Genomic DNA, 24,742 nt, shown 5'->3' with positions numbered 1-24,742 from the left:
TTGAGCTGCTTGACTCAGTTTGTTGGGTTTTTTTTTCATGGCTTGTTGATGTTGGTCCTCTTTTTCTGGGCTGGTTATCTGTTGGGCCTCCTGCTTCTGTTTTTCTTTCTCATCCCTCCCTTTCCCGTTGCTTTCCTTTTCTTCCAGCTGGGAGCCCTGATGTCGGCCTCGTCTCAGCCTCGTCTCAGCTGTTTGTGCTGTGTAGGTTCACTCCACAGCTGGTCCCCCTCCCATCAGTGTTCTCCTTTTCCTTGTTGTGCACATTGCGCACCTCTGTTTGGCTCAGTGAGCCGTTTTTGCAGTCCTACGGTTGGGAAGTCGCGACCCTGCGGGGTCTCCACTAACCTTAGGGAGTGAGCTCCTTTGTCCACGACGGATCCCTGCTTCTTCATGCAGGTAAGTCCTTCTCCTTTCTCTTGCGACATCTTTCCTTCTTTTTTTCCCGTTGTTTTGGGTTTTTCTTTCTGAGGTGCCATTTTCTTTCTTTTTTACACACCTTTATCTTTTATTTGTTGTATTTTGTGTATCTGGGGCTTTGCTTTTCCTTCACTTTTTTTCTTCTTTTCTGGAGAGAGCTGGTATTTTCCTACTGGCCATTACTCCACTACTCCATTACGTGACTCCTCCGGATGTGATGTTGAGGTGTTATAAAACATGGTCAGATCACACTTGGAATATTGTGAGCAGTTTGGGGCTCCTTATCTAAGGAAAGATGTGTTGGCATTGGATAGGGCCCAGAAGAGATTTACACGGATGATTTCCCCGGACTGAAATGGTTTTCGTATGAGGAGCATTTGAAGGCTGTGGGATTGTACTCGTTGGAGTTTAGATGAAAGGGGATCTCATTGAAACATACTGAATTCCGAAAGACCTGGAGAGAGTGTATGTGGGAGAGAATGTTTCCTATGGTAGAGGAGTCTGGGACCAGAGGGCAAAGCCTCATAATACAAAAAAATGTCCCTTTAGACAAGGAGGAATTGCTTTACCCAGAGGGTGGGGGATTTTTGGAATTCATTGCCTGGATGGCTGTGGAGGTCATCAGTGGGGATATGTAAGATAGAGGCAGCTACATTTTTGATCAGTAAGGGAATCAAAGGTTATGGGAGAAGGCAGGAGAATGGAGATGAAGAACCATGATGGAAAGGGGGGACAGACTCTAATGGTGGGGGAGACTTTTATGGTCTAAGTCCTGGGAATATGTCACATTTTGGCACCACTGTTTATTTTTCTGCTATTCTTTACTTGCTGACATTAACCACAAAACATGTGGGGGGATATGGGCTCAAATACAGGCATCCTGGATGTATTGGATCATAGGGGGCCAGTTCTCTGACTCCATGAGAATTGTACAGTCCTGATTCATTATTCATTTTCCAGCAGTGTGATAATGGACATATGTTTCGTGTGATCACATCAGGTTTGATGGATTCACAGAGAAACGAGTCCAGACCCAGGTTAACCAAACAAAGGATGATCTTTATTGTACACATCGGGAAATAGTAATGGGGGATGACACACAATTATACTTGGTACTTTAAATAATGTAAAAGCAGTCACATCAGATAAAGGAATGTCCTATACCAGTGACTGCTTACTCTCTCTCTCTTCCCCCCCCCCCTCTCTCTCTCTCTCTCTCTCTCTCTCTCTCTCTCTCTCTCTCTCTCTCTCTCTCTCACATGTGCAGTAATATTCAGTAACTAGCACACTCTTACTAAACAGGGACTTCAACACGTCCTCCTGGTTCCCTGTTTCAAGGAGATATGTCTCAATGCTAAGTATTCCAACGGCCCCTCTCCCAGTGTAGTGCACACCTTACCAACATCTCCTTCAGCGATGTCTACAGATGGCGACCTGTCTTAGAACAGTGTTTGTAGTCAGTACCAAGGGGCAAAGAGGATGAGCAGCTGCACATGGTGGGCTTTTCAACTGCTGTAAACTGGGGAGTCCAGCCCAAGTTACCAGGAAGTGATTTAAAGGGGCCAATAGTCAGGTCTGCACTAATAGGTGGGCAGAGTCCAACCTTGATTGGAAGATGATGCGACATCCGACTAGGTTCCAGACGGAGAGGCCACATGACCCACCACAATCCACATTCCCACCAGGTCCAGACGGAGAGGCCACATGACCCACCACAATCCACATTCCCACCAGGCCCGGACGGAGAGGCTACATGTCCCACCACAATCCACATTCCCACCAGGGCCAGATGGAGAGGCCAGATGACCCACCACAATCACCTTCCCACCAGGTCCAGACAGAGAGGCCACAGGACCCACCACAATCCACGTTCCCACCAGGTCCAGACGGAGAGGCCACATGACCCACCACAATCCACATTCCCACCAGGACCAGACAGAGAGGCCACATGACCCACCACAATCCACATTCCCACCAGCTCCAGACAGAGATGTCAAGTAATCAACCACAATTCACATTATATCCAACACTTGGAAGTCACTCGACTCGCCCATCATATCCCTCCCAAACTTACCCCATCATGTCCCTCCTTCCCACGCACCCCATCATGTCCCTCCCTCCCTCACTTACCCCATCATGTCCCTCCCTCCCTCACTTACCCCATTATTCCCTTCCTCCCTCACTTGCCCCATTATGTCCCTCCCTCCCAAACCTACCCCCTCATGTCCCACCCTCACTTACCCCATCATGTCCCTCCCTCCCAAATTTACCCCATCAAGTCCCTGCCTTACTTACCCCATCATATCCCTCCCTCCCTCACTTACCCCATCATGTCCCTTCCACACCTACTCCTTCGTTTCTCTTTGGAGGAAAGCATTACTGAGAAAATTTTAATTACTGTGCTTAATTTTATCTCTTGACGGAAGAAATCGCACTTAATCCTTGATATGGCCTGCTGCAGGAAAAAATGCTGCGAAGGCTTGGAACTGTGAGGTTGATATATCTTTGAAAATACTGCTGTTGCTCATGCTTCACTGCGGTGCTTGTGGTGACATTGTAAGAACCGTGCCTTTAATCCGGAAAGTTTTATGCAGGTGACATTCAAGGAGTTTTAGGTAATATCATGGAATAGTCTAAAAGGATCTAGGTGGATCCCCTTGCATAAACCATGTTAGATTCAACATTGTTTTAAATTTTGGATCTTTTCAATTACTGAAAGTGTTCTCCTCCTTTCATTCTCATGTTGCTTACGCAGTCAGCCTCATTGAAACTGTGGGCAGCCCATATGTCTGTAACCACAGTCCTTCACATCTCACCATCTCAGCAATGCACTTCCAAGACATTGGGCATACATCTCAAGGCCACCATTCTCATCACCCTCTTTTCCTTTCAGAAATGAGAAGACTTGAAAGCACAAAAGGGTGTAGGTTTTAACCACTTTTTAAAGACAGATCACTGGTGTTTTCATTGAACAATGAGTAGCTACATCCTCTGAGTGTAACTGGATGATAGTGTGACAAACAGCACTGTAGTAGGCCAATTCGGCCCATGAGCCCGTGCTGCTCAATTTACGCCCACTTAACCTACACCTCTGATACATTTTGTGCTCATGGACTTATTTTACTCGATATTTCTCTCTCCTTTTTTTCAAGGGGAAGCATTAAACTGTTTCTTTTTAATGCCATAATATAAAGAAGGGAGTATTATTTTCCAATGGATAAGAGTGCCATTCACATTCAGATCCCGATCTTTCTTTCAAAAGTAGTTTGTGAAGTGTAATGGAGGTCAGTAAGAAAATCTGCAGGTCCAGGGTTCGGGTGCAGTACACAAAAGTCATGGAGAAACTCAGCAGGTTAGGAAGTATCCATATAATGCAGAAGCCAGACATTTTGGGCTTGAACCCTTCTTTTCTAGGCCTGAATCATCAACTGACTTTTGCTTCTGGATGCTGATGGCCTGCTGAGTTTCTCCAGCACTTTTGTATTGTGAAGCATGATGTGAAGGTGTTGGTCAGGAGATGAGCACCTTTGCCAGAGTGTGATTAGGTGATTAATTATATATGCCAATGAAATCAGTTTTATTCCATAGTGCATTCGTTTAGCAGTAAAGCTGATTAGACACAACCCAATGCTGGAATCTAAACTTCAAAAAACAACCACTCTGTGCAGTTAGCAATGTCACTGCTGGAGTAAATGATATTGTGGAAAAAAATGATCTGGCACGCTCACAAATCGTTTGGTCGGGAAGGATCCAGAAAAGATAGAGGCCAAAGTCATTATCACAAACTGATGCTACGACCTGTATTTGTTACAACCGTGAGGTACATCAGCTGTAAGTGAGCTTGGACCATTCAGGCCTTGAGGGTGCAATAGAAGTGCAAATTGTTTTACTTGCAGTGACTTGTGCCATGCCAAACACCCTTTTCCACAGAGGTTGCTCTTTTTGAAGGGTTATGTTGAAACTGTCTGGAAGATACTTGCACTGATCACAAACCACTAGAACATCGAACATAGCACATTGTGGCACAGTACAGGCCCTTCAGCCAACCTACGCCAAGCTCAAGTTTATCAGTACAGCTGGACGAAACAGTATTCTTTGGTCTTCGGTGAAAAACATGCAAACACCTATATAGATATTTACAAGCAATTTATATGCAGCACATATATAAAAGGAAAAAAAAATTATTAAATAAATAGTAGAATCTCAGAGGGATTGTATGAACAGTTCGTCAGCCATTCAGTGTTCTCACTGCCCATGGGAAGAATCTGTTCCTCAGCCTGGTGGTGCTGGCTCTGATCCTCCTGGATCTCTTTCCTGACGGGAGTAGCTGAAAGACGCTGAGTGCGGGATCATAGGGATCCTTAATGTTAATTGGGGTGGAGGAGGCTGGTGGGGGAGGGGGGTAAAAGGAGACCCCAGTGATGCTCTCTGCTGCTCTTAACGTCCTGTGGATTGACCTCTGATCCATTTCTCTGCAACAACTCTGCCACACTGTGATGTAGCCAGCCAGGACGCTCTCGATAGAGTTCCTATAGTAGGCTGACATAATGGCGGCCGATAGCCTTGCCTTCAGGAAGTGCAGTCACTAGTTAAGGAACGTGGTGCTCTCCATTCTCTCCACACAGAGTTGTTGATGTGTAGTGGAGGGTGGTCTCGTCGTCCACCTGAAGTCCGTATTCATCTCCTTTGTCTTGTCCATATTAAGTCTCAGGTTGTAAGTTTTGCAACATAACACGAGATTTTCTTCCACTTCTCTGTTGTGCGACTCATTGTTGATACTAATGTGCCCAACCACTGTTGTGTCATATGCAAAATTGATGACTCTGTTGGAGCTGGATCTGTCAATACAGTCGTGGGCCAGTAGCATGAACAGGAGAAGGCCAAGCATATAGCCCTGAGGTGTGCCAGTGCTCAGCGTGACAGTGCTCCACCTTCTGCTACCAACCCCGACAGACTGGGTCTCAGCAAGGACAGCTTCTCAACCAGCCTCTGGGGATTGATCATATTAAATGCCAAGCTGAAGTCAATGTACAGCAGCCTGGCGTATAATGTGTCATTCTCCAGATGGATCAGGATAGAGTGGAGGAACCACACCATAGCATCATCAGTGGAACAGTTCTGTCTGTAGGTGAATAGAAATAGGCTCAGCATTTCTGGAAGGTGTGCTTTGATGCCTGCTATCACCAGACACTCGAACCATTTCACTGAGTTGGAGGTCAGTACCACGTGGCAGTAGCTATTGAGGCCTGTCATTGTTACCCACGTGGGTATTGGGATGATGGTGACTATCTTGAAATCTGTGGGAATGACGGACTGCTGCAGTGAGGTGTTGAAGATGTCTGTAAGAACCTTCGTCAGTTGATCTACACAGTCCTTCAGTACCCGACCAGGTATGTTTTCTGGTCCGGCTGCCTTGTATGGGCCCACCTCAGATAGGGTTCTCCTCTCCTCGGCCACTCATCAGGGGACACGGAGCTTTCTTTGGCATCATCCTGTTCTTCTCATCAAACCCTCCATAGTAGATGGTTGGTCTGTTCTTAATTCGCAAGGTTGACTTCTGATCCATTATAGTCTTGATCCCTTGCCACATCTGCCTCATGTCACCAGTGTCGCACAGGTGTCTGTGAATTTTCTGTGTGTACCCTCCCATTACCTTCTGGATTGCACGGGTGAGTTCATTCCTGACTGATCTTAATGCCATCCTATCCCCTGTCCTGAAGGCAGCATCACAAGCTCTTTTTACATTTTAAAAAAATGTAGACACACACCATGGTAACAGGCCATTCCAGCCCATGAGTCCATGCTGCCCAATTAAACCCCCCGGTACATTTCGAATGGTGGGAGGAAACCGGAACACCCAGGGAAAACCCACGCAGACATGCAGAGAACATAGTAAGTGACCGCCTCCCTGAAACATCTCCAGTCTGTGGTCTCAAAGCAGTCTTGCAGTGCTGTTATGTTCCCCACCCACCCCCCCCACCCCGATGCCCCGCCAGGCATGACCTGATTTCTTTGCAAACTGATCTAGCTTGCTTTGCCAGTGGTCTGCACACCGGAGTTAGCAGGACAGATATGTGATCCGAATAAGCAAGGTTGGGGTGAGGGCCATCCTTGTTCGTATCAGGGACATTGGTGTGCACCCGATCCACGGTGTTCTCTTCTCTCGTGTCGAGGTTGATATGCTGTTGAAACCGTTTTCAGGCTAGCGTGATTGAAGTCACCAGCAACAATTATAGCAGCAACAAGGTGGGACATCTGGGCTTCACAGATAGCACCTTATAACTCCTTCATGGCTTTACCCTCATTTGCTGAAGGCAGAACCTAAACTGCAGCAATCACTGTGCCCAAAAATTCCCTGGGCAGGTTGAAGAGCCTTACAATAGAAACATTTGTGCACCAGTTCTCACTATAAATGCACGCTGTATGTAAACAAACCCACAATGATCTATCCTTCCCTACTTCATGCCCATAACCCTATATTTTTGTTACATTCAAGTGCTGATCTAAGAGTCTTTTGAAGGTCCCATCTCTGGCAGCGCATTCCAGAAACCCACCATTCCCTGTTTACAAAAAAAAACACTTCTAAAATCTCCCCAAAACTTCCCTTCCCTCACCTTAAACAGAAGGCTAGTGTCGCCACAGTAACAAGGTGCCGCTATCCACTGGACAAAACCCCTCATAACCTAATATAATCCTATTTATAATACTGCAGAATATTATTGTTTTCATGTTAGCTTTCTACGTTGGCATGCAAATTGCCCTCGTGTCTATCTAGTTTCTTTGCGAAGAATCTTACTGATTATCATTACAAGGTGTAACTTCTTGATCATTACCTCATTCTGTTTTAAAAAGGTATTTTCCTCAAATCTCCCTGCTACCTGTTGCTCCTTAACCTTTGAGAGTGCATTCCTGCACCATCTTCTAAGAGGAGTAGAACATTGAACATAGAACACTACACCACAGTACAGACCCTTCAGCCCACAAGGTTGTGCCAACCCATATATTCCTTTAAAGAATTACTAAACCTTCCCTACCTTGTAACCCTCTATTTTTCTTCCATTCATGTGCCTATCTACGAGTCTCTTAAATTCTCCCAAGGTTTCAGCCTCTATCACCATTCCTGGCCACCCACAACTCTCTGTGTAAAAATGACTTACCCCTGATGCCTCCCTTAAACTTCCTTCCCTTCACTTTGTACTCATCTCCTCTGATGTTTGCCATTCCTGCCCTGGGAAACAGGTGCTGACTGTCCACCCTATCTACCTCTCATAATCTTGTAGACCCCTATTAAGTCTTCTCTCATCCTTCTATGCTCCAAAATAAAGTCCCAGCTTTGCTAACCTTGCCTCATGAGACTTATTTTGAAATCCAGGTAACATCCTGGTAAATCTCCTCTGCTCCCTCTCCATAGCTTCCACAACCTTCCTGTAACGAGGTGATCAGAACAGAAATTGTTCACTTGCTGAACAAGGTTGAAGTTCCATTGCCATCAATGACACAAAAAGATATTGTTGAACTTAAGGAATGATGTTTTACAATTGGAAGTTGGTGTCAGAGGGAATAAGTGGCTGAGTTGAGACATCCATAGACTGAATGTACATTTCTAAAGGATGTGCCGGGAAGGACAAATATTCCATTGTTTCCAGTCTAAGCTTACAGTTGAAATCTCTCATCACGCAACCCATTCAAGTAAATATTTTCTCCAGGTTTGACATCTTCCTTTGAAAGTGACACAACCTTCACTGGATGCAATATTTCAGGAATTATTCATCTAAAATGCTAGAAATGTTCAAAATGACCTCGAGTTTTTGCACACTATTTATGAAGCTCTGGATTCAAATGCTTTACTGGTCCCTATGTCTATATGTCATGCCATTTTTGAGAATTTATACACGTATGCCATCTGTTCGACCTGTCCTTTGGACCTATATTCCTCAGTCTACACTTCCTTGATATTAAAGAATCAAAGGTACAGGTTTGTGCAGGTACCGAAATCACCTATAATGGTTTTATACTTTGTTTATAACTTTGCAAATAGTTGAATTCTGGGGATTTACTTTAAACGCCCCCCAGCACTGTGTCCTCAGCAGACTGAAAGGAACATAGAAGAGTATAAAAGAGGAAATGGTTAGAAAATAATGGAGAGAGAGATATCACGGAAACATGATAATATCGAGTCTGTGATGACCATCAATCAAACATTTGCATTTACTCCAGTTTGTATGCTCTTGCCAGTGACCTGGGTTCGAATCCTGCGCTGTCTGTAAATAATTTGTGTTTTCTCCCCATGACCTTTGTGGGTTCTCTCTGGGTGCTCCAGTTTCCTCCAAACCATACGGGGTTGCTAGATTAATTGGGTGGCATGGGTTTCTACCATGCTGTATCTTTAATTTTAAAATTCTCTCCAGCTTTAATCTAAGCACTAAGGTAAACTCAGAGGCCATGACCTTGGGATGTGAGAGAAAATGTGAGCACAGCATGGTCACAGGGATGACATTCAAACTCCACACAGACTACTCTCAGGATTGAACCTGCATCTTAGTGGTGTGAAACAGTGGCTCTACCCTCTGCACTGCCGTGCTGTCCATATTGGTATTGGGTTCGAAGGCACACACAGATTCTGGAAACTGAAGCTAGACACAACCTGCTGGGGATGCTCAGCAGGCCAAGCGGCATCAGTGGGAGAGCAAGAATAGTTGATATTTCAAGCCAGAGTTCTTCATCCAGAATCCCATGTTGTCTGTTTGAACATTCTCCCCCATGTCTGCATGGGTTTCTTCCCACTGTTTAAAATGTACCGGGGTTTATAGGTCAATTGGATGGAGTTGGGTAGCATAGGCTCAAGGGGCAAAAGGCCTGTAATTATGCTGTATATTTAAATATATAAATTAAAATCAGACTCCTGATGAAGGGTTCTGGCCCAAAATATCGACTATTCTTTCTCTCCCACTGATGCTGCTCGACCAGCTGAGATCCCCCAGTAGAGCAGTTAGCTTGGTGGTGGGCCTGACTGCACCTGTCGACATTGTTGATAAATGTCACGCACTCATTCAGTGCTGCCCACTGGACTAATTAAATGCACTTATTTCAAAATACATCACGCAAAGACCAATGTTTCCGTACACACGCAATTACCTTTAATTTTAAACAAATGGAATGGAAAGGGGACGGCATATTCTTAGCTTATGGCACAGCAAGTTTCTTCACAGTTTGGAGTAGTGCACTGAATTTATTTTTACTGTAAGATCTTCTGTGGATATTTGAAAGCAAAAAGAAAATATATAATTTTACAGCTTGGAGGTGATCATTCGCTCTGTTTATTGATGTGTGCTACCAAGGAACAGTGTTGGTCCTGCACAATTGCTCATCAAAAGGAGGTGTAAGGCACACCTTCCATCTGATACCCTGCAGGTCACCCTTGGGCAAGGTGCGATACCTGTTTAGCCTCCCAATCAGGGTCACGTGAAGCCAGGGATTGCAGATGGTAGATGGTTTTTAAAAGCAGATGCTGCAAATTGGAATTTATGGTTGTAAAACTAAAAACGTTGGGCAGATGAATCTGCCGATCAATGGCCATGGTGAACCATCTGGTATGGCCACTGCAACTGAAGAAGGCAACGGGAAACCACTTCAGTACTTTTTCCCTTGTATAATCATGAGCTCAACATTGACTACGGTCTCAGCTCAAAGATGGAGCCTTCAATGAAGGAGAAGAGGCAACAATTACAATTCGGAGGGTCAGAGATTATGACGGATGGAGTGACATGCTCGCCCACGCCGCACAGCAAGGCACCTGAACGATGATGAGGACTAATGAACACCATCCCACCCCCTTTCCCCACTCTTGCACTGCTACAAATTTTGATTGTACTTTAAAAAGTGGTGAAAAACAAGAAAAGCCTGGAATCTGTTTCTTTTCATTGTTGGGCTATCTGTCTTCCAATGAGAAATGTGGTGAGGATTCAGGATATTACTCTTCAAAGATCATTTTTTTTTGTAATGGGAGCAAAAGTAATGGGAGAAAGAGAAAGCTTTACTTCGAGCAAAATAGCAATATAAATTAGAACTGATATCAACTGTCCTTATTTTTTTTTTCTTATTCCTTATCTTAGTTGAAAGGGACAAGTATTTTTCTCACCAGCGAAGGCACTACAAGGAATTCCGATTTGATCTCACACAGATTCCTGAAGGAGAGGCGGTAACGGCAGCAGAATTCCGCATTTACAAAGACCGAAGCAACAGTAGATATGAAAATGACACCTTCAGGATTACTATATATCAAGTTATTAAAGAATATACTAAAAGGTAGTGTATTTAAATAAGTACAGACATACCATGAAAGTCACATCACCTACGTATTTTGTTACACTGTTGGAAAAGTCTGCACAGAGATAATGCTGGAGAGTGGGGCTTAATTCATAAAAGGGGAGAAATCGTGTGTAAAGGATGGATTGTACCGCACAGAAACCTGTCCCTTCATCCCACCTTGCCCTTGACATTTGTGATGGCTATTTACACAAATCCCATTTGGCCTATATCTCTTATATATTGGAGACTGTATGAAAATGTTCAATATTTAATGTTGTACATGATAAATTCCTTTACATGCTCAAAAATTAAGGATGCATAACATCATATGTTGAAGATTTTTTAATTTATTTTTTTTATCCAATAATGGTTTGAAACAAGGAGAATAATTTCCTTTCCAGGTACCTGTCCAAACACCTCTTAATCCTTGTAATTGCATCAGCCTCCACCATCTTCTCTGGCAGCTTTTTCCAGATATTCACTATGCTCTGAGTGAAAAGATGTCCCCCTCAGATCTCTTAAATTTCTTTCCTTTCACCTTAAACTCATATCCTCATGCTACCTATACCCCTGAGTATTTTATGAAGTTCAATAAAGTCACCCCTCAACCTCCTGCATTCCAGTGAGAACAAACCCAGCCTATCCATTTTTTCCCAGTGGTTCGAGCTCTGGCCTCATAAACCAGGGGTCACGAGCTTGTTCCTAATTGGGGCCTTATTTCTGTGAGGGGTGCTTGACAAAGTGGTGTCTCTCTTTTTTACAGTAAACAAGGAATTTCATGTATGTTACATTCTAAATGTCATATTATGTGACAATAATGGAACCTTTACTGCCACAGCCCTCCATTTCAAGCAATATCTTAATGAATCACTTCAGCAATCTTTTTGGCCGCCACATCCTTTCCATAGCGCAATGAGCACAATTGCACACAATTCCCTGAGTGCTTTGATGCTACGCACAGTATCGTCTTTAGAAAATGAGAAAGACTTCTGATTTACATATGTTTCACATTCTTTAACTATAAATGCAAGTTTAGCTCATTCAATTAAATAATTTATTAATAATAGTTTGAGAAGGATCATATCTTTAATCAAAATTTGAGTTTAAGAATGGGCTTCTGAATAATTATTATTTACAGATGAAAGGTTAGTGGGGATTGTTGAAAAATATCTTGCGCTTTGTAAAATGGTAAAGCGTTTTTTGGCAATTGAGGTAAACACTATGCCTTGAAATGCTGAAAATATGGCACTGTAGAAAAACATCTCTTATAATTTAGTAACTGCAAGCTAAAGAAAACAGAAGAGAATCAAACAAAATGTAGGTTACTTGAAGCTTGAAGATGTATAACAATTGTTGATCTTACAATTTATTTTTTATCTTAAATAGTTTGATATAATTTGATATTTACAAACAGATTAAAAAACACCTAAGTATTATTGGGCAAATTGAATATATATGAATGGAGATTGCAGTGTTTTTCCAGACAGTTCACCAAAGTTAGGTATTAAATTCTTATACTGAATGGAGCTTATTAGTTCAGGTTAACTTTGCAAAGTGATGGATAAGCGAGGAATAGAATATAAGAGCAGGGCTGTGATGTTGAGGCTTTATGAGGCATTGGTGAGGCCTCACTTGGAGCATTGTGATCAGTTTTGGGCTCCTCATTTAAGAAAAGATGTGCTGAAGTTGGGGAGGGTTCAAAGGAGGTTCACTGGGATGATTCCAGGAATGAACGGGTTATCATATGAGGAATGTTCAATAGCTCTTGGTCTGTATTCATTGGAGTTTAGAAGAATGAGGGGAGATTTCATTGAAATTTGAAAGGCACAAACAGAATAGATGTAGAAAGGTTGTTTCTCATTTTCCCATGGTGGGAGAGTCTAGGACAAGAGGGCACAACTTCGGGATTGAAGTGCATCTGCTTAGAGCAGAAATGCATAGGAATTTCTTCAGCCAGAGGGTGGTCAAACTGTGGAATTTGTGGCATAGGTGCTTGTGGAGGTCAGGTCATTGAGTGTACTTAAGGCAGAAACTGATAGATTCTTGATTAGCCAGGGCATCAAAAGCTATGGGGAGAAGGCCAGGTAGTGGGGCAGAGTGGGAGAATGGATCAGCTCATGAATAAACGGTGGGGCAGACTGATGGGTTGAATAGTTTATTTCTGCTCCTATGTCTTATGGTCTTATAAACATGTAGTTTATCATGTGTATTCATAGCCAGAAAAGAGCGGGCCCTTGAAAAATTGCCCCATATCCTTTATCGATAAAATCACAGTCATAGGACCAAATGAGTCCCCTTTGACCCACCATGCCAATGCCAAACGTCATAGGAAACCACAGCTACACTATTTCTATCCTGGTGATTCAGGGGCTTTGCGTAGATAAATGTAGTGAGAGTGTTTTCCTCCACCATACTTTCAGGCATATAGAGGCTTTATCCCCTAGATCCATTCCCAATGTGCCATTATTGTGAGATACTCTGGTGGACATCGTACAGATGCCACATTAATAAGATAATGTTTCCTTCTGTAACTCTGTGCCCTGTGCTGCGTTTGTAACTGCTGTACTATGTTTGGGCTGACCAGCTGAACTGCTTGCCAAACAAACTTTCTTGCCCTACCTCAGGAGAAGTGACAAAAAATGTGAATTGGCCCCCAAAAAATTCGAAGCAATTGTTCTATTTATGCCCAGATTCTGTCTGGAATTGAGACTGAATGAGCAGGAGAGAGCCACTGTGCGACCAGCAGAGTTCCTGGCTGCCAAGCTGTAATGTCATTTGCCCATCAATTTATACCTGACACCACTGCACATCAAAATAACAATGTAAAAACCATCTCACACATGCACACGCACTAGCACTGGAGAGGGTGAGGAGATTCACCAGTATTTACCTGGGGCAGTGTGTTTCAGTTATGAGGAGGATCTGGGGAGGCTCAATTATTTATTTTTTTGCTGAGCAGAAAGAAGATGGATAGGGAGGGTGAGGTCTTTCAGAGGTGTACAACATTATCACGTGCATAGATAAGAAGAATGAGTTTATTACCATACAAAAAAGTACAGAGTGCACATGCACCAAAATTCTTACTTGTTGCAGTTGAACAGGTAGATAAGGTAGATGATAGAAAACTTCAAGCTTACTGTTAGGTATTGAAAATGTGGCGATAGAGTAAAATCAAAGACCTTGCACTGAGCCCATTAATAACTCCAAAGATTGGGAATGTTTATTTTACACTGAAAGGAACCCATCACGAGACATGTTTAATTAATTATCAGCTATCTTGCAGTTCAAAGAACACACTGGCTATTCATCAGAGATTTCCCATTTCAGATACCAGAGAGCATGAGTTGCAATTTATTAGGTGCTGGAATCTTTTCATCTGACCATTTCTGGAGTGGCAGGTCAAGGTTCTTGTAATGATATGATTGTAACATCTTCACTGTACCCAGGAGAGGTGAGAAATGACCTCAGCATTTCAGACTTGCTGAGTTAAGGAAATTGAAGTGAGGGGGTGATCAGGGACTGATATAATTATAAACAGCGTGTGCTTGTGGTGGGGCCTTATCTTCAGGGGAAGCTTGGCAGCTGGTTTGTCAGTTCATCACGCCACAGTGTGGGCACTATAGCATTTTGAAAGCTGTCCGTTTAATGTATTTTCAAGGAGAATTTTTCTTGAGAACCGGGGCACTGTCTGGTTTGCTTTTCCATTTTACTACAGGTTGTAAATTGCTTTGGGAACAGACGACCCTTTAGCATCCTCTTCAGAGTGTTGCGTGCCGCTGTTGAGGAACGAGGAGTGGATGGGGGAGCCTTGTGTAAAGGTTCAGGAAGTGACCCAGGAATATTGTAAAGGCAATGGAAGTTGGATCTGATGATGGAATGGTTTAAGTTTAAGCTTCTTGATATACTTGGTATCGGGTCTTCTCCCTTTCATGTTTTTGTAAAATAAATGTGACCATGCATCAAAATTTCTGCAATGGGTTTGAATGGATATTATTGGATATGCGGTTCTTTGAAATTTGTCTCCAAACTAAAGCATAATCTCCCTTTACACATGATGCTAAATACTCCATACGATAACCTGAAGTGTATTGTCTCAGGAGGTAGTTACTCTTCAATCAACAGCTTCATAACAGATTAGCTGGTGACAGTTAAAATAACTGCAAATGCTGGAAATCGGAAATAAAAACAGAACATTTTAGAAACACTTAGCAGATCAGTGGTGAGAGGAACAATGAACTTTTCAGGGCTGAGACAGTATTGGAACCGGGAAAGAGAAAGAAAATTTGAGCTCCAGGGAGCAGAGAAGGTGGCTGAGTGAAAGGTACTGAAAGTAAATGCTGGAATGCAGGAAGGTTAGCGGTGTGGTAGATAGTCTAGAGAGTTGACAGAAGTTACACATGGATGTTGACAGGATACAGAGGTGAGCTGAGAAGTGGCAGATGGTGTTTAACCCAAAAAAAGTGGTTAATTTTGCTCAGTCAAATTTGAAGTCAGTGTTAAGATTTAAACTCTGAGTAGTTTGAATGAACTGATAAATCTTGGGATCTGTATCTGTATCTGTAGGACACTCAAACCTGCTGCACAGGTCAATAGTGTTATTAAGAAGGTATATGGTGCATTTGCCTTCATTAACCATGGGATTGAGTTCAAGTGTCATGAGGTATTGTTTCAGTGACCCCTCATGGAATATTGTGTTCAGCTGGGCACCTCAATACAGGGAGGATGTGGATTCTACAGAGACGGTGCAGAGGACATTTAAAAAAATTATGTTTGGTTTGGAAACTATGCCTTATGAAGAAAGGGTGAGTAAAAATGGTCTTTTCTCCTTGGAGTGGCGAAGGATTGGTGGGGGCCTGGGGTGACCTGATCAAGGTGTAGAAGATGATGAGAGGCATTGATGGGTGGTCAGAGCCTTTTTCACAGGGCGGAAATGACTAACATAGGGGACAAGTTTTTAGGTGTGCGCGAGTGTACAGGGGGAATATAAGAGGGAAGCTTTTCCACACAGAGTGGCAGGTGGGTGAAATGTGCTGCCAGCAATGGTGGTGGAGGCAGGTACAAAAGGATCTTTCAAGAGAATATTAGATAGGTGCATGGAACTGAGAAGAGGGAGGATTATGAAGTAGGGAGCTGTAAGAAAAGGCACAATGCTGGAGAAACTCAGCAGGTTAAACAGTGTAAACGGTCATAAACCTTGAGTGCTGCAGAGATTACAGATGGGGAGCAATGAGTGAGAATCCCACAGAACTCTCTTTGCTCTCCAAAGGAGTACCTCTTCAGGGTAGGCATCCCTCCAAGAGAATTCGCAGAGTTTTGCAGTAGACAGCTGGAAGCAGAGGCTACTAGGTCAGCACAGCACTGTGCGCCGAAAGGATTTCTGTGTTCTTCGCTCTATCTCTCATTTGCTGAGACCAAATGCTTTAATGTAGCAGTTAAAATCAGATTAATCTTTGTGTAATGTATTGATAATACTGAGATTGTATGACATGCCCAGCAGACCAGACTAAGACAAACCTGCTTAGCTATACTTGCTTACTATTTTCTATTTTCTGCCGAAGAGTTTTGAATCTGAAGTTCTTGCCATGGATGCTGCCTAACCTGTGAGCGTTTCCAACATTTTCTGTGCTTATCTGGTAACGTAGACTTGAAAAGTAACTCATTGATTACCGATTGCTATGGGACTAACTGGGAATGTAAAATGTTTTAAGTCCGAGTTTTTAAATATTACCCATTGTTCTGCCCTTTTAACTCACTGCGAGCTGTTTCTCTGTCAATCAGGGATGCTGACCTTTTTCTGCTGGACAGTAAGAAGATTCGAGCATCAGAAGGGGGATGGCTTGTGTTCGACATCACAGCTACCAGCAACCACTGGGTGCTGAATCCGCAACATAACCTGGGCTTGCAACTTTGTGTGGAAATAATGGATGGTACGTGACGTGTTGCAGAAAAAAAGATGATGGTCATTATTAAAACTACCTGAGAGTACTCTGCGATGGTTTGTTTGTCAGTTCAGAGGCCTGTATTCAGCTGTACAATTTGTGATGGAGAGGCAGGAGAATTTAAAATTGTACCCAAAATTTCCAGGATGTCAGCAGAGAATTTGGCATGAATGCAATGGGCAGGAAATTAGTAATCGGCCAAAAGCAGCTTTCTAGAAAGAAACTAGTGACTTCTGGCCATCTATAATGTGGAGCGCCAGGAGTTCAATGTGCTTGCACATCCGCGTGCATGTCCAGGAGAGAGGGAAAGGATGGGAGGAGATGAAAGCCCTGAGTTTGGAAGGTATTAACAAAATCCTATGTCTGTTCAAAATTAGGCAGGTTGAATTGAGACACGGCTCCTCACTCCCTTGTGGTAAAGATTCACCAGTGACATTGATCAGCAAACATGCCCACTTCTGACATTGTGGTGTAAGGAAGGCTATGGCAAAGCAGCTGAAGATGATTGGGTTTAGGGCCCTGCCCCGAGGAACCCTTCCAGTGGATCATTGACCACTGAGAACCACAACCAATTTTATTTATGTGAGACACGACTCCATCCATTGGACTACTTTCCAATGGCATCAGTTTTACCAGTAAGGTTTTACCCGATGTTACATGTGGTCCAGTGATATTGTTTTCACCTCACTCTGAAATTCAGTTGGATTAAGGCTGTGATATGGAGCAAAGTGATGAAACCCAGAGAGAGAGAGAGAGAGAGAGAGAGAGAGAGAGAGAGAGAGAGAGAGAGAGAGAGGGATATCTGAATAAGTACTATTGATGAAACAGATAGTTTGCAGGTGATTGAGAGATTTGCCCAACTCTTTATGAACAGGATAACTTTCACTTTGACAGGTAGATAGATGCCAGTTTTGTACTGGACCAGCTGGTCTGGAGGTACATCAAGTTCTGCAGCACAGGTCTTCAGAACTAAAGCTGCTGTGTTGACTGGTCCCATAGCCTTTGCTATATTTGGTGCTCTCAGCCATTTCTTGATGTTGAATCTTCCAGGGACTGGTTATTGTTATGGTCTCAGGAGTGTGTCGTGGGGGATTGTCCGTGGTAGTCAATGTTTCAGCCTGTTCTCCAGCTCTCAGAGGGTCATATAGCTTGAAAGTAGGCCCTTCAGTCTGACTTGCCTATGCTGGCCAAAATGTCCCAGCCACACTAGCTGCATTTGGCCCATGTCCCTCTAAACCTATCAGAGCCACTCTCTGAAGGCCCTCTGAGGGAAAATAGGTGACCCTTCATTTGAAACAGTAAATTCCAATTCTGGATTCTCAAACCTCTTCACCTTCGGCTGCCGAGAATCCCTCAAGTTCTTCTATATTTCAATCATCTCCCAGCACATTTTGGAACTCTGGTGGATGTAGCCTGGCCTATCCAACCTTATCTCACAAACCATGCGTCAGACCAGGAAATTTTCTCTGAACTCTTTCTAATATATTACATTTATATCTTAATCATAGACTTTTAGTCAAACACTGCAAAAATATGGCCCTTCAGCCCAATTTTCCCAGGCCAACCAAAATGTCCCAGCCACACTATTAACACAAAATTTGCTTTATTCTGTCACAAAACAGACAGATTTGTCATCAAATGAAATTGCCCGGAACCTGTTACAGTTAGAGAAAGTGAAGCAAAAGAGAGTTCCACCCATGCTCCCAGTTATCAAGTGCCCATGGATTAGTCTCCAGCGCTCCCGCAGCCTCTCCAGCCACACATACTTCAGTCCAAACCTTCGGCGACCCGAGCCCCAGATCCGAACCTCCGACGTGATCAGGAAGCCTTCAGAAACCCTCAGCCCCCTCTTGCATCCCGGTTCCGATACCTGGTACCCCTTCAACCAGACTCAAACCAGTCTCCAGCAGTTCGCAGCCTGGTGTGAGTTGTTTGTCCGCAGTTGCCAGCAGCGTGGAGCCTGCATGGATTTCTTGCATCCAGTCACCACCAGCTAGCTGCTTGTGTGTTATTCTGCCACCATGATCACAATCCCATAGGATTGTCTCTGCTGCTTCTCCTTCTCAAATGGGGTTGTTCTTCCTGTTTTCTAGTGCTCTGTACAGTCCTCTTTTCCCCTAGTCTGTAACCTTTTGAGGCCACTGCAAAAACATAGGGGCTGCCATCCTGGCTCCAGACCCCATGGTTGCAAGGTTTTAAAATAAACTACTGTCGTCTCCTTTAACACGATGATTGAAACCAGTACAAAGCCATGGGTGGTGAAACTGGTTGATAGAAACCTGTGGAGGAGTGCTTTGCCTCCTCTTCTCACTCTACATGGGTCTGCCCCAGTGCTGCTGGAACAGCAGCTCAGACAGCATCACCATTATTGATCACAGCTCCAAATACATCTTCCCCTCTCCACCTTTTGCAGGGACCAATCCTTCATTTACTCATCCCTTCCCACTAATTTCCCCCTTTGACCCTAGGAAGTGCCACACATGCAGTCAGACCTCCTCCCTCACCACCATTCTGGGCCCCAAACCATTCTTCCAAGTGAAGCAACATTTCACGTAAATTTACAGGGGTGCATCCGGTGCTATTGCTGTGGTCTCCTCTGCATCGGAGAGACTGGGAGATAGTTTCTCTGAGCACGTTCGCTCAGTCCACAGCCATGGCAGGGATCTCCCAGTGGCCAACCATTTCAATTCAATATCCCGCTCCCTCACTGACATATCTGTCCACAGCCTCATGCACTGCCAGACTGAGGCCACCTGCAAATTGTACCCAATATTCCATCTGGGTACTTTCCATCCAGATGGCCTTAACATCGACTTTTCCAGATTCTGTTAGGCCACTCCTCCCTCCCTCTCTCTCTCTCTCAACCCTCATTCTCCTCTCTACCATCTCTCAACCCCCGTACTTGCACCTGCCTTCTTTTTGCTCATGGAGGCCTCAGAGCCGAAATGGTGGTTATATATCTTTATCTCTGCCACACAAAGAATGCTACGTGACTTGCTGAGTTCCTCCAGCATTTCTGTGTGTAAACTACAGTGACAGTGTCTGCAGATTTTCTTGTTTACCATCATTGATGTCCTTGGATCCTCTTCCCATTAGGAGCTGGATTGTCCACCAGACCCAAAACCTATGGTGCCAGGTTGATACATTCAGGATATGTTCACTGTCAATGTGAGCTTATTGTCCCATACATATGTACAATGTAGCGATGCACCAATATTTGTACACAGTTAAAATTAAATTACCCAAACATGTCTTGAAAGAACAAGGGATAATTAGTATCAAAGAATAGATGTGTAAATATTCATATGTGCACTTAGAGGGAAGAAAGCTATTTCAATGGTGCAGAAAGATCTGGTGAACCTGAGTTGTTCATGGTGAGGGTATTACAGGGAGGTTCAAGAGCCTGATAGCTGTTGGAATAAAACAGCGACATGGTTAACATAGTGGGTAGCACAGCGCCAGCAACCCAGGTTTGAATCCCGCACTGCCTGAAAGGAGCTTGAACGTTCTCCCAGCATCGACATGGTTTTCCCTGGAAGCCTTGATTTCCTCCCACCCTTCAAAACGTACAGGGATTGTAGGTTAATTGAGTGTAATTGGGTGGCATGGGTTTGTGGGCCAGAAGGGCTTGTTACAAGTTTCACAATATACAAGTGCAGAAGTAAGCCAATTGGTCCGTCAGATCCATTTAATCATGAGCTGATCCTTATCACTCAGCCCCACTCCCCAGCTTTCTCCCCGTAACCCTTGATGCCCTGACTAATCAAATGCCTATCAATTTCTGTCTTAAAAGCACCCAATGACCTAGCTTTCACTGCCGCCTGTGGCAACAGGTTCCAGAGACTCATGATCTTCTGACTAAAGAAATTCTCTGCATTTCTGTTTTAAATTGATGCCCTTTTATCTAGAAATCGTGGCCTCTTATCCTGGACTCCCCTACCATGGAATGCAGCTGTCACAACTACTTTGTCCAGGCCTTTCAGCATTTGAAATGTCTCGATGAGGATCCCCCTCATCCTTCTGAACTCCAACAAGTACAGTCCAAGAGCCAACAAACATTCCTCATATTCTAACCCTTTCATTCTTGGTATCTTTCTAGTAATTCTTCTCAGAACCCTCTCCAACACTAGCACATTCTTTCTCAAATAAGGTGTCCAGCACTGTACACAGTACTCCAAGTGAGGTCTCACCAGCATCTCAGAGTCTCAACATCATATCCCTGCCCTGGTATGCTATTCCTCTAGAAATGAATGCCAACATTGCATTTGCTTTCTTCACGGTGACACAACCTTTAGGGTATCCTCCATGAGGACTCCTAAATTCCTTTGCGCCTTGGAATTTTTAATTTCCTCCCAATCTAAATAATAATCTGCCCATCTATTTCTTGTACCAAAGTGTATGTGTAAGTGTACACTTACAACATTGTATTTCATCTGCTGTCTATTTGCCCATTCTCCTAATGTATCCAAGTCTCTCTGCAGCCTTTCTGTGTCCTCAGTGCTACCACTTCTACCACCTATTTTGGTGTCATCTGCAAATATAGCCACAAAGCATCTATTCCATTATCCAAATCATTTATATTCAATGTTAAAAGAAGCAGCCCCAACACTGATCCCTGCAGTTACAGGCAACCAACCCAAATAGGACCCCCTTATTCCCACTCTTTGTTTCCTGTCCATTAACCAATGCTCTACCCATACCTGTATCCTACCTGTAATTCCATGATCCTGTTAAACAGCTTCATATATGACACCTTGTCGAAGGCCTTTTGAAAGCTTAAGTACACAATATCTGCTGTTTCCCTCCTGTCTATCCTGCCTGTAAGTAGGTTTGTAGTAGGTTTATCAGGCATAATTTTCCTTTAAGGAAACCATGCTAACTTGGACCTATCTTGTGATGCTCTTTTGGGTACTCCGTAACCTCACCTTTGACAATTGATTCCAACATCTTCTCAACCACCGATGTCAGACTTATAGGGCTAGAGTTTCCTTTTTGTTGCCTCCTTCCCTTCTTAAACAGCAGTGTGACATTCACGATTCTCCAGTCCTCTGGAACCATGCCAGAATCCATCGATTCCTGGAATATCATTACCAATGCCTCCACAATCTCTACAGCAACCTCCTTCAGAACCCAAGGTTGCATTCCATCCAGTCCAGAAGACTCATTTAGACCATTTAGCTTCCCAAAAATCTTCTTTCTTGTGATCTTGACAGCACTCACTTCACTAGTTAGAGACCCTTGAGAGCCGGGTAGAACATGATCTAAAATATTCATTCATTTCCTCTGCCATCTCCTTGTCTCCCGTAACAATCTCTCCAGTATCATTTTCTAATGGCCCCATGTCTACTCTTGTCTCCCTTTTGCTCTTTATGTACTTTAAAAAGCTTTTTAGAATCCTCTTTGATATTATGGATCACTGGAGACTTCCTCCACTCCATCGCGTACGAGCCGGGGGTGGGGGAGGCAGGGCAGGAGAGAAACCACTCTACCCCCCCCAAAAAAAATACAGGCAAATCAATGGGGAAAATTCGGGCAAAGTCAGGGAGACGGAGACCTGAATGATTCAAGTCTGTGTCTCCCCAGCTTTGGCCGATCTTGTCTTCCCTCTTTCCCTCACAGCTACAGCCTTAGTCAGCAGTGTCCTGCCCCGTGTTCCATTGCCTGACTGGACTTTATTCCTTTGCCCATGCACAAGTGCCGGCTAGCGCATGTGCAATGGATTTGAGTACCGGGGCTGGCAGGCACATGTGCAGTGGGCCCACAGATGGGGGAGTGTTTTGAGTAGCTAATGCGCAGGTGCATAGTTCTGGCGTGAATGGCAGTGGCCGCAGTGTTTCAGTCAACATGACCAACCTGCAGAATCTCATCGAGGCCGAGCCCAGGACCCAGATGCCCATCCTCGTGCACCGGCTCACCACGACTGCCTGTACCTTTCTGCTCAGGCTGGGGCCCCCACTCAACAAGGTTGACATTTCTGGACACAGTGCTGGGCCTGCAGGCTGAGATGGAAGGGGCTGGAGGTAGCAGAGGAGAAGGTCATGGACGGAGCATAACAGCACCCTCCCTGCCTGTTCAGCACCCCCGCCTGTTCAGCAACCCACCCCCCCCCCACTCAGCCTGTTCAGTACCTCCCACCCCCGGCTCAGCCCATTCAGCATGCTGGCAGCTATTTGGCAGAGAAGCCAGCAACCTGTATCCGGGCCTGGAGGTGAGATGCGAGGCAGCTTGGGTACAGTGTGGGCCCCATGTAAAATTTTGGGCAAATCAACCCCTCTGCCTCCCATATACGGGATCGTTGTCTGGCGAGAGCGTGCAAAATCATTGAGGACCCCTTCCACCTAGCATATAACATCTATCAGCTGCTCCTGTCGGGGAAGGGATACAGGAGTATCAGAGCCAATATCACCAGGCTAAGGAACAGCTTCTTCACACGGACAGTGGGAATGTTGAATGACCAAAGGAACTGCTCACACTAACCATCGAGCCTTTCATTTGCACAAAACATACAGTATTTAATGTTTACTGATAAAATTCTTGTCCTGTGTATGTGCTCTGTCTGTATGTGAGTTATGTCTGGTTGTATGTCTGCATGTTTTTGCACCGAGGACCAGAGTACGCTAATTTGTCAGGTTGTACTTGTACAATCAGATGACAATAAATGACTTTACATTCAGAAATATATGTGGGTGAGACTTCTAGTAATGTTCTCATGTGGGCAAAACATAGAATCATAAAAATGAATACACTTAAAAAGATCAACTAAAAACTTAGTAAAAAATCAAAACTAAAATATTTTTTAAAGGAAGTTGCCTTGACTTTTCTTTCCTCTCCATGTGCCCCTCAATCATTATTTAAGTCAATGATATCATTTGGATGGGCATCTCAGTCAGATGGAGGTCTGTTGATGGACTCTGTGGGGGGCGGGGGGGCCTATTGGCCCAGTAAACAACAGTGCTGGAGAGACTTGGCAGGTCACACAGCATCCAGAGGAAGTAAAAAGACAGTTTACGTTTTGGGCCTGAGCCCTTTGTCAGGAGTGCCAAAAATCATGTAGACACTGGAAGAAAAACGTGGGGGAGAGAGTGGCGGGCAGGGGAGGAGCACAGGCTGACATTTAAGGGGTAATAGGTGGATACAAGTGGGAGAATGGAAGGGAAAGAAGCCAAGAAATGATAGCGGGAGAGGGCAGTGGGCTGAGAAGGGTAGCCTCCTTGACTTCAGTATCTGCAGATACTCTTGTTTACCTCTGGTGACAACAGATGTTAAGTTCAGTGTTCCAATACACAAACATGATCCTGAACGCTGTCATTTAAACAGGTGGCTCTGATTATAGCATTTACCAGCAAATGATTTGATTCCTTTTACTGCCATTGAATAATAATGATACATGAAATTCATTAACTTTTGCCTACTGTAAGGCAAACAAGGAGTCGCCATTAACATTGCCCAACACATCTAATATTTAAATAAAGACAAGAGAGTCCTTTCACAGACACTAAGTGTCTCTGGATTCACCTCCAGTGTTCCTGCAGCCTCTGCAGCCACACAAACTCCTGTTCAAAGCATTGGCAACCCGAGATCCAGATCCATACCTCCAACATGATCAGGGAATGTTCAACCCCCAAGGCCCTTCAGGAGCCCTTCTTGCCCTCAGCACCCTCTTGAATCCTGTCTCTGATACCTAGTTCCCATGAACCAGTCTCATCAATCCACAGCCTGTGTGAGTCCTTCGACTGCAAGTCGCCAACAGCCCACAGCCTGTGTGGGTCCTTCAGCCCCTCGCTAGTCTGCTGCCATGGTCAGCCCTCCTGTAGGGTTGTCTCCCAGGGTTCTCCTTCTCAACTGGAGCTGTTATCCCCATTTCTCGTACTCTATGCTAGTCCACTGCTTCCCTGGAATCTGCAACACCTTGTAAAATGGGGATGCAAGCTAGCACAGATGCCACTATCTTAGAGCACAGACCTCTGTGGTTACAGGATACTTAAAAACACTGTTGGCTCCTCTAATAGGCTGCTTAAACATCATAGCAAAACTGAGCTACAAAGAGTCTCTAGTCAACCTGAAGCAGTTATCAGCCA

General features: G+C 44.2%; 1 protein-coding gene across 2 annotated transcripts in view; it reads left to right on the top strand.

Annotated features, from left to right (window-relative positions):
- bmp5 (bone morphogenetic protein 5) overlaps positions 1-24,742 on the top strand; it is a 172,081-nt gene that overhangs the window by 108,384 nt on the left and 38,955 nt on the right. For both annotated transcript variants that reach the window (XM_069885969.1, XM_069885968.1), the window contains exons 2-3: positions 10,530-10,722; positions 16,504-16,652. In XM_069885969.1, coding sequence (XP_069742070.1) covers positions 10,530-10,722; positions 16,504-16,652 — 342 coding nt within the window. The remainder of the gene's footprint in view (positions 1-10,529; positions 10,723-16,503; positions 16,653-24,742) is intronic.

The sequence above is a fragment of the Narcine bancroftii genome, chromosome 6 (genome assembly GCF_036971445.1).
Source record: "Narcine bancroftii isolate sNarBan1 chromosome 6, sNarBan1.hap1, whole genome shotgun sequence".
Lineage (NCBI taxonomy): Eukaryota > Metazoa > Chordata > Chondrichthyes > Torpediniformes > Narcinidae > Narcine > Narcine bancroftii.
The sequence above is the reverse complement of the archived record's forward strand: the minus strand, read 5'-3'. Positions and strand labels throughout refer to the sequence as shown.